The sequence below is a fragment of the Anguilla anguilla genome, chromosome 1 (assembly GCF_013347855.1).
Source record: "Anguilla anguilla isolate fAngAng1 chromosome 1, fAngAng1.pri, whole genome shotgun sequence".
NCBI lineage: Eukaryota > Metazoa > Chordata > Actinopteri > Anguilliformes > Anguillidae > Anguilla > Anguilla anguilla.
The window spans coordinates 13008616-13025506 of NC_049201.1; the positions used below are offsets into that span (position 1 = coordinate 13008616).

The 16891-nt window shown below is 48.0% G+C and overlaps 1 protein-coding gene across 6 annotated transcripts in view; it reads left to right on the plus strand.

Moving 5' to 3' along the window:
• Positions 1-16891, plus strand: part of ralgapa1 (Ral GTPase activating protein catalytic subunit alpha 1) — a 61298-nt gene that overhangs the window by 4104 nt on the left and 40303 nt on the right. For 3 of the 6 annotated variants that reach the window (XR_004762051.1, XM_035389047.1, XM_035389063.1), the window contains exons 2-18: positions 648-758; positions 2459-2508; positions 3868-3925; positions 4652-4695; positions 4963-5140; positions 5656-5771; positions 6079-6217; positions 8281-8489; positions 8990-9226; positions 9654-9842; positions 9958-10098; positions 10358-10506; positions 10677-10800; positions 10917-11154; positions 11486-11647; positions 12539-12679; positions 14313-15590. Coding sequence is in view for 5 of the 6 variants with exons in the window: in XM_035389047.1 (XP_035244938.1) it covers positions 648-758; positions 2459-2508; positions 3868-3925; positions 4652-4695; positions 4963-5140; positions 5656-5771; positions 6079-6217; positions 8281-8489; positions 8990-9226; positions 9654-9842; positions 9958-10098; positions 10358-10506; positions 10677-10800; positions 10917-11154; positions 11486-11647; positions 12539-12679; positions 14313-15590 (3564 nt within the window). In the remaining variant the exon portion in view is untranslated. The remainder of the gene's footprint in view (positions 1-647; positions 759-2458; positions 2509-3867; positions 3926-4651; positions 4696-4962; positions 5141-5655; positions 5772-6078; positions 6218-8280; positions 8490-8989; positions 9227-9653; positions 9843-9957; positions 10099-10357; positions 10507-10676; positions 10801-10916; positions 11155-11485; positions 11648-12538; positions 12680-14312; positions 15591-16891) is intronic. The other 3 variants (XM_035389055.1, XM_035389078.1, XM_035389087.1) reach the window with 3 other exon arrangements.

Consider the following 16891-nt stretch of genomic DNA (forward strand, 5'->3'; position numbering starts at 1 on the left):
AGTGACCTGTTATTGACTGAGAGGGAGGAAGGAGCAGTGGTTCCAGTGTCTTACAGTGGCCTGCACTTCTGTCACGTCTCTTTTGTTCACCCTCACCATTGTTGTGTCTGGAATAGCAAGTGTAACCATGCCAGCTGGGAGGTTCTTTGGGGACAATGCTGGGCTAAACCATTCTCTTCTGTCACTCTTCATTACGTGCTTAATTTTGACACTCTCACTGAACTTACTTGTTCAGTCTTGGAGTGGAACATGAGCATAAAATTTCACACTGGGTTGGGTGTGATTTGTTGCCTTTAAGTTGCACATGTAGGTAGCAGTGTAGCCTAAAGGGGTTACAGGGTAGCCTTAATGTAAATGTATGCGCATACCATCACCCTGTAAATCACAAAATTGGCTATAATAAGTGACCTTATGGAAACACAAATTTGTTGGCAAGTCATGGTCTTCACTTGTGCTCTGAAAAAAAGTGTCTTTTCACATGCAAGCCTTTCAGCTTTAATCTTTGAAAGAAAAACAACTTTGTGCGAGTTTTCATGTTTTCCAGAACCAAGCGGCCCCCAGTGTAAGTCTCTGCCATTTATGTGCTTGAATAGCATGTGTTAAAGAAGTTGAACATTGAGTGTTTGTCTCTGCTTTCTCCCTTACAGAGAATGCCGAGTCTGTTGACCTGAAGCATTTCTTCGACCAGAACTACTCCCATATCTATTATGTGTTCTTTGAAAATTTTGTCACAATCGAAGTCAGCCTGAAACAGAAAGGTATGGTTTGTTCCTTGCTGTTCAAGGGGGGTTTATTGCACTGGTATGCTCAAAAAACCTTTTGTTTGTGAACAGTGTTAAGAAACGATGAAAACTCTTCATTTCTACCCTTGGTGCCACCTCCTTTTTGAAACATTCCACTTTGATGGCTCAAAACGCAGTCTGTTGTGGGTTGTTCTCTCACTCTTGTTATCTTGGCTACCAGCAGATGAATAATAAACTACTGTGAAAATGGTCAAACTGCAATTTTTATGTAAAAAAATTCTTAACAGAAAATTTAGAGCTTTGCAGTTTGAGGGCAGTAGGTTGTGGCTGCCTCTTTATTTAATTCTCCTTTTTAATCTATATTCCGTTGGTATTGAGATGTGGGGTGTGTGTACATATTTGATAATTCATTGGGCAGTTTTAAGTTTGGAATGCATTTCAAAATGGGGTGTCTCAAATCCTCAGGTTTAACAACAACAACAACAACACCATTAGAAATGTATGGAAAGAATAATATTTACGTAGATTTTCCCAGATTAAAATAGCTTTGTATCTCATGTGGTGCTGTGTATTTTTACTGGCTAGAAATAGTCAGCATTACCAGCCTGTGCATGTTTAAAATTAAGAGTCATTATTTTGCAGCTGCTCCATGCTGAGGGTTTTGGGGGATGTGGGGGGGGTGGGGGGGGTGGTTGTGTGAACTGGGGTCATGCATGGGAAAACTTTTGGAGGGGCTGATGTAATTGTGAAAAGCAGATGTTGTGGTTTTGGTATGAAGAAATGGGAAATGCATCATCAGTGTCTTCTGTGAGAGAACATCCCTATTAAAGATTAATTGCCCTGTAGATCGTGTATAGCGCAATGACTTAAGTCATAGATGCTGAAACATTAAATATTAAAACGTGTTTGCCGTTTACCTGACATGTCTCCTTTTGCCCCATGTGTTTAGAAACAGCTTGTTATTCAGGTTACCACTCCTTACTCAAACTATTTCCAATGTTTGTGATTCCCATGTAATGTCTCCCGGATAGTGAGACAAAGCTACTGTATCCAGTCTTCACCGTGACCTTCTGTACAGATGTTTTAAGTGGTGTGTCATGCAGGCAGTTATTCTCTACAGTTATCTGCACAGTATAATCCATTTAGCTGAGAGATCTGTATTTATGTGCGTGATGTGTGATTCCTTTCATGTTATGATGTGGCATGCTCGGGATGTGCAGGCACTGCAGATTTCACGGTGAAAAACTGTAATCAAAATGTCCATGGCCAACTGCATTAACTGTACATTTTAAGGCATGATGATAATCTTTGGAGAATGTGCAAAGAGATGATGTTTGATAACTTTTTACATAGATGCTTGTCCTTTATTTCATTCTACTATTTGGCAGTTGAACACTGTGAAATCACTTGCTCCGTCTGTGGTTCGTTGTTCTCTACATGTTTCTCAGATGAACTGGTCCCTTTAGACTTGTGCTGTTAATCCACAAGCCCAGTCAATACCACACCATTTTAAAGCCTTTCTCTTCTGTGTAGTTTCTGCATGCATTTGAATAATACATGCTAATGATGAAAGATAAGCTATTGCTACATTGGTTTCACAGATGGAGGTCGGCAAAAAGCATTTATTGAGCACACTAGAACATCTCTTTTTCTTTCTTTTTTTCACTGAGACGGCAAAGTTGTTTTTAATGTTCCGCCTCTCCACTTTGTTCCAGGTCACAAATCCCAAAGGGAAGAGCTGGACTCCATTCTTTTTATATTTGAGGTAAGAACAGCCAACGTCTCAGCCTTTTTAAAAAAAATCTCTGGGTGCAACCGCAGACCTGCCTCTCCAGCAGAGGCTAGCGTTAGCCGCGCGGCGCTCCCCGCTCCCACCCTCCCTCCCGAGAGCCCCGTGTCTGCGCCCCGGCTGAGCGACGTGTTAATACGGCGGGGCGGGAGGCAGCCGGAATATGCCTCCAATGCCGTTTGATGTTCCCCCGCGCCCTGCCGGAGCCTGCATTTAGATCCCCGGGGTCGGGCTCCCGATCCCGGCCTCGGCAGAGAAGGTGAAGCAGCCCCGTGTGGTATTTATAGAGGCAGAAGATAAAGGATGACTCCTGCTCTGATGGAGGGGAGAGGAGGGGGGGCATGGCAACACGGCAGCGTTTGGGCTGCAGAAAACAGCCACAGATTTTACTGCTAGCCCCTCCCAGCAGGCCTTGGTGTGTTTGTAGGACATTTACCTGTCGAGCCAATCAGCAGAGCCCGGTCTTACTTTATTACATAGAACATTCTCAGTATGGCGCTGTGCATTCAATATTTGTAATTGGAAACTACTCATCCCTAATTTGGTGGTATTGTGTTTTATTGATCCCTCTATGTGCTGGAAAGTCATATTCTAAAAAGTGATAGTTGTATAAATATCTTTCTTGCCACACATCTGCTCTACTGTGCATCTCTTCTCATTTAGTGCACGTGGTTGCCCCAGAGATGCAAAATGCATCTTTCTAGCAAATTTTTCCGGGATGGGAGATATCTAGAGGATTGGGATGTTTTAATATGCATGTGGAATATAGACATATGAGGATATTACCAGTGAAAAGAACAATTTACCAAAAAAAAAGGTTAGTTTTAGGGTGCAGTTCTGTCTTCACCATCACTAGAATAAATGCGTAGTTGTTTTGAAATGTTTTCAAGGTGTGAAAAGCCTATGAATCATTGACCTTACTGACATGATCTCATCTGTTTGTGTTTCACCCACAAACCAGGAAATGGGAAAGGAGTGCCTCAGCTCTCCCAGAATTCTCTGGTCTTGTTCATAGTTGGTCATAGATGGCTGCATGTTGTTTTTACCCTGTTTTCCCTTAACTGATGTACAGTACTGTGCTTCCTTGTTCACCCGTGCAGTATACAGAACACAGGAAGTCCCTGCACATTTTGTTCTTCATGGTCACTTTTTTTTTTTTTAAAGTAATTGCGTCTCACTGTGGCCAATTACCATGTTCTCTGTATTATATCACATTTTGTTCCATAGTAAAAAAAAAAATGATAAGAAGATAAATGTACCTGCATCCCTCAGTGAATATAATGAAACGCAACCATCCTCATTGTGCAAAAAGTAATGCTTTACTTTCATTTGCAGAAAATATTACAGCTTCTGCCCGAGAGAATACAGGGGAGATGGCAGTTCCACAGCATTGGTAACTATCTCTTAAAAATGTGTTTATGAGCTTCTGATTTGTCTTATTCAGTTATTTACTTTGTAACTTATTTATTAGCACTGAAATTATTTATGCTGCAGTCACAATATTTTATCACAAATAGCTGATGCCATTAAACAGGGCCTGTTCAGTTCTTATTCAAGTAGTTCTTGTGTATTGGAGGTGGGGGGGATAGGAAGGTATTTGTAATCACCTGTTGTTTTGACACTTCACTTCTACTGACGCTACAGTTGTATTATTTGCTTTGGTACGTGTGTTTATCTGCATTATGTTGAACATGTCCGTCCAAGTCGCTGTGGCATTTGCAGTGGTAGAGTGTGAGCATCACGTCTCACAGGAGATGTGGGTTTTCCCAGAGAGCTTACACATCGCTATAGGGCTCTAAAAGCATGTGATCATTTTGGGCCAATTAGAATTCATATATCGGTCAGTGAATCTTTAATGGTTTCAGGAGATGTGTAGGGGGGGCCTGTGGCCCACTGCTTCAGTCCAAGGTGGTCTCTCCTTTTCCGCTGCACTGAGTTCCGTTGCGGTAGGATACAAAGACCACCGAGAGTGATAAAGAGAATGCCAAGGACCTGGGGATGAGCTTTACCCGGGTCTGACCGAGAACTCTGACACGTGTGGATACGTTCCACTCCCATCCCCTCTGAGTGTCCTCCATCTTTGCTTGCATAACAGCCTTTCCCCTCTGTCATCACACAGGGCTAATCCTGAAGAAGCTGCTCCACACTGGAAACTCCTTAAAGGTGTGTCATCACCTGGTCTTTCACAATTACATTTTATTTATTTAAAGTCATTTTACTGTCTCTCAGCTGAGTTGTTCACAATTGTTGATGTAATGTTTGCTAATCTTGCTGGTACTTTGCTAAATGTCTTTGGTGAATTCGTTATGAAAGTATTGCTTATGTAAATGTGTGTTGGAGGCACTGTCTTTGTCTGGTAAAGACACGGTATATACGGTAGAGGCACTGTAAGGGCGGGTGTAAAAGCTTTGCTGGACGCGCTCCTCGCAGATTCGGCGGGAAGGCGTGCGCCTCTTCCTCCTGTGGATGCAGGCCTTGCAGACCAACTGTCTTCGTGAGCAGCTTTGGATCTTCGCCTGCCTGATCCCCGGGTTCCCCGCCCCCCAGTCGGAATACGGCCCCCGCACCTTGGACAACCTGGTCAACCCTCCACTCAGCCTCCAGGAGAGTCAGTGTCCCAACCCCTCGTCTCCAACCCCCCCCCGTTCAGCCTGCTTTGTCTTTATCATGAATGGAACTGTTTCAGAAGAACCTAGATTGATGCCGTTGGAGAACAAAAAACACAGGCCCAGTTTTTAGTTGAATGGCTAAACCACTATAACTTGCATTGAATTGGTTTGTAATAGTTTTTTCCAGCTAAGCACCTTCACTGAGTTCGATGTTGTTTCTCTGATTGCATGCACATTACCAGTGATGTTTGTGCGGTGAATTGTATGTTTTTGGGGGAGATTTAAGCACAGTTCTTCACTTGAAGACGTACTTGGGAAGGCTTTCTAACAGAACAGGATGTGTGACTCGTATGTTTGTATTCCGCTGTGTTAATAAAATAAGGAAATGTCTTGTTTATTGTAAGCATCTGTTTCATTGTTTCATAGTTCCTGGTCTGGGTTTGTGGAAGTGTGTGATGTAACTGTCATTGTTTGCCTCTTTGTGATGTGAATGTGTTCTCTCTTTTCCCCGCAGCACAAGTCACCCCAGAGGAAATCAGCCCTCTAGTTCCTCCTCAGTCCGGGGACAAAGGCCAGGAAGACCTCACAGGCTATTTCTTAGAAGCACTTTTGAAATACATGGTAAACCAGGTACTCATGACTTTCGACTAACACGACTAATGTGCCTTGCGGTGATGCATCCCCGGTGAGCCCCTGCCGCGAGCCCTGTCCGCATGGCGCCGCTCGCATGTGCACGCTGACACGAGCTTAAGCAAGCTGACCGAGCCTGGCTCTGCGGTGGGGCTGCCCGCTCCTTCGGGCTGCGGTTTGTGACGGCCCGCCATGTTTGTGCCGCAGACGTGTCGCAACAGAGCGGCTGTTTGGTTCCTCAACGAAATCCGAAAATGAGTCGCATGTCTGCTTCATGAATACAAGTGCTTTGTGTTGTGTGTTGCAGGCCAAGAGTCTGGAATGGAAATGCAAGGAAAATCACGAAAAGGGCTTTGCTTTTCTGTTTGGAAACTTCAAGAAGTATTATCTTCCCCATATCTTTCCCAACTTTTCCAAGGAGACCAGTTTGTACAGTCCCCTACTGGGTAAGGTTACCGTTAGTCTGGCTCCAAACACCCGTGCCTATGTAAATTAATCTGTGTAGTTTGAAACCATGCATTCTAGTTCTGGGCCAGAAGATTGTATGAACAGTATAGTTTCCTCCCAGAGACAAATGATGGAGATCTGTCATGCTTGTCCTAAATAACTTGCCTAAGGTTGTTAACTTTAGGTAGTTTGATGGCCTTCAAGGCGAAGGATTTGAGCGTCTACTGTACTTATTTGATTCTTAAATCCCTGGCTTTCAAAGTTGCTCCTAAGTAGATATACAGTATTTGGGAATGACTAGTTTCCTGTTACCTACGGAACTTGTGTAACAGGAATTTAGAAATGGCTTTCAGGACACTCTGAATAAGAGCAAATAATGACATTGGCCAGGATTCAGTCAACAATTGTCCTTCACTTTCACTCACTCTTGAATGCAGTAGATTTTTTTTTTGTTAAGGCCAAATGTTTATTGCATCCCAGCCATTGGCTAACCGAAGGCTGGACTGTTGTTGACCTTATATGGCAGTAGAAAAGATGACTAGTGCAGCAGTATCGATTTGTGTAACTGTGCTCATACTTAGATTAACCATACAAGCACTGGCTGTTAAATAGTCCTGCAGATGATTTGAAATGTAAGCTAATTTAAACAGCATAATGCACCGCATTTCCACATACATCATCTTGAAATAAGCTATTTATTTTTTCATTACCTGTCATGCTCCTCGTCGGTATGCTTTGAGGGAAGACATTGTCGTATGACCTTTTGGTGTAATAACCCACTGTAGATTCTGTGGATGAAGCATTGGGGGGATGTCTTTATGAATGGCCAGACCTACTGATTTCATTGGCCATGATTCAGAAAGGAAACCAGATGAAATGGTGATAATCTGACTCTGCCTCGGCCTGTTTTCCATTAGTAATTGAAGCGTATAATCAGTCCTCCATTTTTCCGCATTACAATGCTGAACATTCAGATCTCCTAGTTACTGAAGGTGCTCAGCAGTTGTACTGTGCTGCCAGTGCATATTTGAATGCAGTATGCATTAAAAGATAATGAATTGTGGACTAGCTTGGGAGGACTGTAAAAGTTTAATGTGTGCCGAACATTTAGCTTTTACAATTGGGCCATTTGGCTCTTCATTCAAAGGAAGCACTTTTCTTGTATTTTATTCTGCAAGGTTGTGTGTTTTGCAAATTATTATTTTTATAATGAAGTTCTGTGTAAATATGCCGTTTTACATATCTCAGTTCAGTTAAAAAATTTGAGCAGTTGATGATATCTTGTTTTAAAATCTTTAAGTGCTGCTTTAAATTGTTAAATGGAAGATGCATCTTCCCTGCATTATTTATGTATTCTAGTATAATGGGTATTCAGATGAAATTCTGTGACTTATTCCTTAAAGATCCCTCTGTACTTTTTTATTATTAACAGCCATGGGGTTACAGTGGTTTTATTCCCCTGTGTGCTAATAAAATTACTTCAATCATGTACTATGTCTAGAATGCCTATATTTAAAACGCAGAAAAAACTGTTCAAGAGTAGGAGACCAAAGTACACACAGTTCCTTTCAGAACTTTATAACAGACTGATTATTTCCGTCTGTTATAAATACTACTTGAATAGCAAGTGAGGAATAAAAAGTAACTGTGTCAACTGTGACCTTCCACCATCTGCAGTGACAAAAAGCTGTCATCCTCTGCTGAGACCGGGCAGACAAAATAAGGCCTCTGCTGGTGCCAGCTAGCTTCCATGTGCTGTGTGAAACCGTTTCCAAGTGGCTCTGTGATTGGCTGGCTGGTAAAACCGGTAGCACATGCCACACTGGAAATGGGGCATACGGGCCTCACTGTTCTTTTCGTTTCTGACACAAGCTGTTAAAGTTTTGTTATGCTTTCTTTGTGCAGTGAATACTGCCATAATGGTGTAATGCCGTTTTCTGTTTCGGACGTTCCAGTGTGTCTAACGGTTAAGTAAATAGCTGTGGTTTTTCTCTTTTTTTAGGATTACCCGCATTCGCACATTCCGTGGTCGTAATTTGCCGTGTTCTGTCGTTACCCGCAGAGGTTCCCCACATGAGACCAAAGCCTCACTACGTCGTCGTAAAGAGGGACGCAGAGACCAATGAACCCATCTATTGCACTAAAGAGATGTTCCTCAACGCCCGCGTCATCTTCATCCGCTGGCTGGTGTCCTTCTGGCTGGAGCCGCGCTCCAACACAGGGACGCACATCCCCGGGGTGGACGGAGAGAACGTGCCAAAGAACATCCAGGTAGGCCAGCAGGCCTCCGGGCCAAGGGGCCTGAGTGCAGGTACCTGTGTCAGACCCTGTTCTGTTCTAACAGCGTTAGAGCCCGCTGCTACAACTTCATCATCTCAGCAATGTCAGTTTGTGTTCCTAGTGTTGTCATACTTGAGCCTGTCTATGTGTTGGTTTGTCCAGTGATACAGAGAAGGTAAAACTGTAGTTCCTAACCCTGTTCCTGGAGATCTGCTATCCTGTTGCTTTTCATTTCAGCCATAATTTGGCACACCTGATTCTGCTAATTAGCAGCTGAGCAAGTTCTCTTGCTGTTGAATGAGGTGTGCTTTGTTAGAAAACCAACAGGAAGTCAGATATCCAGGAACAGGGTTGAGGACCACTGATGTAATAGATGGGTAACTTTGTTAGCTAATGGTTCAGTATTGGAGTTAATTGCATAGATTGGAGGTGGGTCCTGGTGTGGGCCGGGGAAATGACAGCAGATGGGGGGCTGTGTTTGGCGCTTTCAGAAAGCGGCGGCGGGGCTGGCCGCACGGGAGGAGGGGGGCCCGCGGCCGGAGGCCCTGGACGGGGGGGCGGAGCCGGAGCAGTCGCACTCCAACACCAGCACGCTGACGGAGAGGGAGCCCAGCTCCTCCAGCCTCTGCAGCGTGGACGAGGAGCACCTCACCGACATCGAGGTGGTGCGCAAGGTCTTCTGCTCCTCCAGGACCAACGTCAACTTCATCACCGAGGTCTTCCGCCAGGTAGGGCCGAGCCTGCCACGCCCTCCCCGCTCCTTCTGTTACACAGGACTGTGCCGGGGGCCAGTGGACATAACATAGAACATTAACATTTATTCCAAAATACTGACATTTTACAGCCATGGGACACTGAAAGTACACAACCCCTGAAAGACACTGACACTGAAATGAGAACAGACGTACAGTAAAAAGCACCATTTGTTCAGTGTTGTTAAAGAAACCATGAATAGTATTTTTTTGCCCATTTTTATTTTATAGCATCTCTATGACAGTGTCTGCGTAAGAAGTGCTACGCAAATGAAATGTAATTGAATAGTATTGATGTAATACCGGATGTCCTGCAGCGGGCTTGGCTGTGGCAGGGTAGCGGGTTTGATCTGCTGTAGTGGAGGGAGGGACGGTGGGTCACTTTGCACGCTGGTGCCCGCAGGCCTTCCTGCTGCCCATCTGCGAGGCGGCTGCCATGCGCAAGGTGGTGCGGGTCTACCAGGAGTGGATATCGCTGGAGGACAAGCCAGTCTTCATGAGAGAGCCAGAGGAGGAGCGCTTATTCTCCGCCTCCGGAGCCGCCCACCTCGACCCCGTCGCCGAGCACACGCCCGAGAAAGGGAAGGAGGAGGTGAGAGGGGTCAAATCCGGTTGGACGAAGCTGCATGATGTCACAAAGGAGGCAGAATATTTAATTAATTTTTTTTTTGTATTTAAACTACTGTGTTTCTTCTGTGTGACTTCAGGAGAACGTGGCTGACCCCTCTGGCCATGCCCGACACCCGAGCTGGACCCGGAACTCCTCCTACCAGGGCGCCCTCAACAAAGTGGGGGAGAGCGAGCTGCTGGAGTACAGCGTCCATGCAGGCGTACAGGCCACTCTGCAGGTGTGTGTCACTGACCCCCGTACCTCCTCTGCCCTCTCTGTGTTCCCGCTCAGGGCTGCATACTCGCCCCACCTCTCGGGGCACCCTGGAGCATCTAGTGCCCAGGAAAGCTTTCCCTGTTATAACACATTAGCGCCACCTCTGTTTCCTGTTGGGACTGTTGTTGTGAGATGTGTGTTGTTCCTGTGTCTCTGTTCCCATGTTTTGGAGATCGGTGCGCTTGTCATTGCAGCTATGTAAGTCCATCCTTTCGATCCAGGTTTTCATCACCAACTCCTGCAATGTGTTCCTGCTGGAGCCGGCCAATGACGTGAAGTTCCTCCTGGAGGAGCACATCGACATGTGCAAGCGGGTCCTGAACATTTACCGCAGCCTGGTCATGCACGAAACCATGGACCAGAAAACATGGTAGGCAGATTGAGGTCTGGCCCATGTGGAGGCCTAGCTTATGCTGTTGTGTCCGGATCGGGTCTGTTTCCGGGGCCTAGCGTATGCTGTTGTGTAATGCTCTGGTCTGTGAAGAGGCCTGCCTAACGCTGTTGTGTCCTGCTTGCTTACCCTGTGCTCGGGGTCCACAGGGAGCAGATCCTGCTGGTGCTGCTCAGGGTGACGGACTGCGTGATGAAGAGGCCGCCCTCCATCATGCCCCCCGGCAAGAAGACCATGACTCTCTCTGGGAGACTGGCGGGGGCCGTCTTTCAGGTAGGTGGACGCAAACACCGGGGTCATCCGTCGATCAAACCTTGAGTCGTACCGCATGACTTGAAAGGAGCTTGTAACATTTTTGTCATATTTACACCCCCCCCCTCCTCATTCAGACTCTGATCGTGGCGTGGATCAAAGGGAACCTGAACGTGTACATCTCCCGGGAGCTGTGGGACGACCTGCTGCTGGTGCTCTCCTCCCTCACCTGCTGGGAGGAGCTGGTCACCGAGTGGTCCCTCACCATGGAGACCCTCACCAAGGTGCTGGCGCGGAACCTGTACAACCTCGACCTGAACGAGCTGCCCCTGGACAAGCTGAGCGAGCAGAAGCAGAAGAAGCACAAGGGCAAAGGTGAGTGGTCGCATGGCCAATGTGAGGCCTGCTCTTCAGTAGCCATTTCAAAGTGCCTGCTGGATTAAGTCGGGGATACACAAATGTGGACCTGGATGCCTGTGGTATTGCTTAATTGCCCTGCTCACCCTTCTTCCGAGGCCGATACTGGCTGATCTGCAGTTCTTCAGAACTGGAGTTTGAGATGCCTGAGTAAAGACCTGAGTAGGATATATCTGGATTGTGCAGAATTTCCATCCAGAGCGAAACTGGATCTACTGGTTAACACGGAAGTGAATCGAGGACCGGACCTGACGCATTGTATGGGTTTTTTTTTTTCTGGATCCTCCAGGGGGTGCTCACGAGGGCCAGAAGCTGTCGGTGGACAGGTCCTTCTCCAAAGGCTGGAGTCGAGACCAGCCAGCCCAGGCTCCCATGAGGCAGCGCAGCGCCACCACAGCCGGCTCGCCGGGCATCGAGAAGGCCAGGAGCATCGTCCGCCAGAAGACCGTGGGTGAGTGCCCAGTGCACGCGCTGCTCTAGGTGCTGCTGTACTGCCGTTGTGCCTGAACCCTGGTGGCTATGCCTTTGATGAGTTTAGAGTAGACCCCCCTGACCAATGAGAGTGTAGAATGGAATCATGGAATATTGGAAGGCTGGGATTCTTACCGTCTTAATACCGAAATGGTGCAGCAGTCTCTATAGGGAGGGGTTAAGGTGGTTCCCAACTTTTCAGTTAGTGATATCTATCAGTCAATCTGTGGTCAAATAGACATATGTTATGTGTTTCTCAGCTTCAAGCTTTTTGGATTTTTATGCTACCTGCTAGGTGATGCTAGTGGCTATACAATCATATTAAAGAAAACATAAAATTACTGAAAGAACTACGCTTTCAATTAAAACTAAATGGAAATTAAAATTTAATCCTGAAAAGGAATAATTCTGTTGTTAGCACTGGAGGTAGTATGTATAAATGTTTAATTTTAGCACATTTTTAGAAAATTGCCATTCAGTCACTTGGCCATATTAAGCTCTCGTTAAAATTAATTATTCATGTTCGAGTTGCGTTTCTAGTAAAATAATGAGATTTCTTCATTTGACCGTACTAAAGAATTCCTTCATTCTAGAATGCTGTCCATTGGATAGAGATTGGCCAGCCCTTTGACCTTTGACCCATGGTGCCCTTAATAAGGCCCAAAGCTGACAGGACCGAGCCTGGGGCGCAGAAGGCCCCCGCACACCTTCGGCCTCTTCCTCTTCGTTTCCTCTCTGCTGTCCTTCTAATGGTCACCGCTTTGCCTTGCTGTCACAGTCCTTACTCTCTCTCTCTCTCTCTCCCTCTCCCCTCCCCCCCTCTCTCTCTCTCTTCCTGTGTGTTCTTCTTGTGTTTCCTTGTGTCCCAAAGCCCTGCGAAGCTGCTCGACGGGCGACAGCATCCTGTCTTCAGCCTTTATCCGCAGTGCTAAAAGCGCACCTGTCCTGATCCATTCTCTCCACCCTCTCCTGCCTGACTCTGTCCTCACTCCCCTAGCTGACGAACTGTCAGGTAGAGACGACTCTGCTTGTATCTGCACCCCTCTCCCCCCCCCCCCCCTGCCGCCGCCCCCCGTCTCTGCGACTGACCCCCCTGACCCTCGCTCGCTCACTGCCTCTCTTCCTTTTCTCCGTCCTGTCCACTTTATCCTCTCCTGATCTTCATCGGAGTCCTCTGTTCATCCGTGTTTGGTTTTAGCCTTGCTTTTTGTCATCCAATAATATTTGGCGGTGTGTTCACATTGCATCAAAAACGGCATGTCTTTTTGTTAAAAAATGTTCTGCCCCTGCACGTGTGTCTCTCTTGTGTGTGTTTTTGTTTTTTCAAGCCTGTGGTTGGCTCACATGACTGGAGCTCACACACCACTTGTATGTTTGCCTTGTTGTGGATTACTTGCATTTTAATTTCCTCCCCACGTTCATCGCTATGTTGATGCTTCTCTCTATCTCAGTTCTCTGAATAATCACTCAGCCTTAATGTCTCGGGCCTGGTAGGGTCCATTACCACGTATGGAAAATTGCGTCCATTAATTTCATCTGCATATATACTTCAAAACTCATGCCATCGATTGCTTGAAATGGCATGCAGTGTACAGTGAGGTTTGCTGTCAGGAGAGAGAAAATGATTTTTTTATTAAAGGATTGTGCGTATTCCTGTCATCTTATTTTATTTTCTCTTTGTGCCTCCTGTAGATGGGTAAGTCCAGGTGATCTCAGCACACTTGAACTGCATCGTCACAGATTTGAATGACCTTTTGCGTGCTTATTTGGTCGTGTGCGAAAGCCCCGGAACCAAAACTACACTTGTCTCAGATCATTATAAGGGAGATATGGGCTCACGGATTTTGGACAAATTCACGGGACTCCATGACTTAGTTTTCAAAGTGGGTCAAATTTGCACCAAAGTTAGCTTATAATGTCATGAACACCTCTAGAAAATTTGGTCTTTTTGGTCTTGGATTTTTGAGTCATTGCTGAGATACCACATCACTAATTCCTTGCAGTGTTGTGGAACTTGATCAGTGCTACAGCCACTGTCAAGCACATGCAAAATTTCAGTCCACTACCTTCACTACTCTGCTATCTTTAATTTTTGGGTGAACATAATATGTAGTAAAAGATAAAACCTTTAAAGTGATACAAGAAGCATTTGTCTATGACTTATAGGAATGTAGATATGGCAAGTCAGATTCATGGAGATGTGCTAATTTGCACAAACTTTGTTAGCCTATATCTCCCTTAATAAGCGTCCGGGACTAATGTAATTTCGATTCCAGAGGTTTCTTGTAAGAACAAACAAGCATGCCGCATCTCATTAAAATCTGTAACAATGCAGTCCAAAAGCGTGTCGATTGGATCCGGACTTACCCAGATGTTGCTGACCTGTTTGTCTGTTTTGGTTTGATGTGCTGTTTATTGATAATGCTGTGAAAAGACTACTTTTCAAACTGTAGAGGAATGCTCCTTTGTGTTTGTTTTTTGTTTGTTTTAGTTTTTTGTGCGTTGTTTGTGTCTGCCTGTACTGACCCATCAGCCTCCGACCCCTGCATCCCCCCCCCCCCCCCCCCCCCCCCCGCGCCTCCTCGTGGTCTCTGGGTGCGGAACCCCTCCGACGAGCTGCGCTTGTGTGTTTGTGTTTCTGTCAGATATGGAGGACCCCCCGCCAGCCCCGCGCGGGTCCCGCACCCGCCACTTCTCCCAGAGCGAGGAGACGCCGCCCTGCGAGGTGTTCTCCGCGTCCAGCGAGGAGCAGCCCCTCCCCCGCAGCAGCAGCACGTCCGACATCATGGAGCCCTTCATCGTCGAACGGGTCAAAGGTGCACTTCCTGTCCTTGACAGTCCGTCTCACGTCCCCCCCCGCCCGCCCGGCCCCCCCAGCCCCCCCGCAGGTGCCGAGGGCAGCAGGGCCTCCTCCCTGGAAGTGGGGGATAGCATCTACGATCACCTGTGCCAGATGGTAGGGCCCTCCGCCCAGCTCCCCGCGGCCCCCCCGCCCGGCCCGCTGCCCGACGGGGAGGGCGAGGAGGACGACCTCCTGGCCTCGCTCAGGGAGTACCTGAGACAGCGGGGGGAGGAGGGGCTGGAGGAGGAGGCTCTGGCTGACAGGGCTCAGGCAGGGGACGGAGGCAGCGCCGACTCCACCGCCGACGAGGACAGCTTAGACCAGCCAGAGCAGAGCTTCTACGAGTGCCTGGAGGAGTGCGACGGGCAGGAGCGCGACGGGCAGGAGCGCTGGGCCCCGCGGGGCTGGGGGGAGGACGGCGCCGCCGCCGAAACGGCCGGAGGGGGCTCTCCGCTCGCGCGGGACGCGGGGGAGGGCCAGGGCGATCCGGGTCCCGCCGGCAGGGACGCCGGCGGCGCTCTCCAGGAGAGCAGCGCGCCCCTCCCCCAGCAGGACCCCCGCGCCCAGGCCGGGCTCCACCGCGCCCACGCCGGCTTCAAGCCCCGGCTCCGCGGCAAGAAACGGCACGGCGGCGTGCACGTGAGCTTCCGCCCCTCCACCGAGTCGGTGCAGTTCCACAACCCCTTGGACTCCAAGGAGGCGCACTGGAGAACCAGGCTCCGCAAGCTGAGCCACTTTAGCAGCAGCCACCCCTCCGCGGGGCCCGAGCACCCCAGGCCCGCGCCGGGGCAGAGGGCCGAGGGGCCCTGCGGGGACCCGGCGGAGCGGGAGGGCCCCGCGCGCAGCAGGCTCGGCCGCGCCTCCATCCGGCCCCGGTCCCGGTCCCGGTCTCAGGAGTCAGGGTGCAGTCACTCGCAGCAGCAGCAGGGGGCGCTGGGCGGGGTGTATAAATCTGTCGTACATGCTCTCTCCAAGCCCAAGGCTCACGTGTCCCCGCAGCGGCAGAGCAAGGTGGCGGCCGAGGCGCCCCTGAGGGACCTGTACACTCATGTAATGGGCTATTTTGGAAGGAAAGCACCAGGTGAGAACTGAGTGGCGCGCCCGGCACCGAATCGAAGACCATTAAAAAAAAAAAAGCGCCTGTCCCTTTTTTTACCCCCTCCCACCCTTATGTTTGGTTTTTTGCTGAATGCCGATTGAATTAAGCTTTTTTGTATTTCCTTTTTAAAGTCTGTAGCGCAATCAGAAAGAGAAAAACCAAAGTCCAAAGAGTGCCCCCCCCCTCCCCCCTCAGGACGGCCCTCCTTTCCTCCAGCTTTATGGGATATAATCTCTGCTTCTTCCCCCCCTCTGTCTGGATGCTGCATGCGGCCTCACGCCTCCTCCAAGCCTTCTCCCGTCGAGACGCGTAGCTTAACCGGGGAAAAGCGCGGCGCGGCGGCAGGTTTCCCGCGGTCACGCGGCGGCCACGGCGTCGCCGCTTAAAACAGACGTTAGCGCGCTCGGGCGGTAAAGCTACAGGTCTTCCGCTTGTGCTGCCTGGATCACGAGCGTGTGACACTGCCATAGAGCGTCCATGGACAGTGGGGTAATTTGACCTTCTATCCACAAATATATATTGTATTATATTCTACAGGTGTGATTTCTCCCCTGCCCCCTTTCCAATAGTTGGAAATCAAAGTGAATGGTTGTTATTCGTGTGAATTACAGTCATTTGAACTAAGTGAAAACTGTCTGTCAAAGACTGGTACACTCCTTGGTTATTAGCCTTTTGAACCAGCCATTCAAGTGAGTGCAGATAGATGTTATACCATGTTCATCCAGCAGATGGCAGTGCACACCTTCAGATAGGATGCACTGGTTTTATGAGAGCAGAAACAAGCTTGCAGAAATACTGAAGATAGAAGTAAAGTAAAATATGCTTTTTTTTTCCTGAGGGGAATTGAAGCATTCCTCCCGATTCTGTTATGAACAATAGCAGTTTAAGTTGCATCAGAAACTTATTTGGCCAGTGACAAACCTAAATTCTCTACCTTACAAGTAGCTTGGTGCAGGGCCTCACTTAGAATGGGAATGTCAGAGTAAAGTTTTTAAACAGGCTGAGCTAACCCGTCAGGCAGGGAGGTGAGAGTAGGGAGCTAATCATACTAACCGCCGTTCGAGGAGAAGGTGAAACTAGCTCTGGGACTGCCAGTCTTGTCTGTCTCTCTTTGTAGTGGATCAAAGTGCTGCACTGAGGCTGTCTGATGACTTTTAACACTCTGCTTTGGGATGGACTTCTCATTTTCCAGTGGCCCCTAACATGCTCACCGCATCCATTCTCCTTTAAGTGCAGTTTTACCAGTGAACTAATGCCTACTCTTGTTCTATTCATGCCCTGGA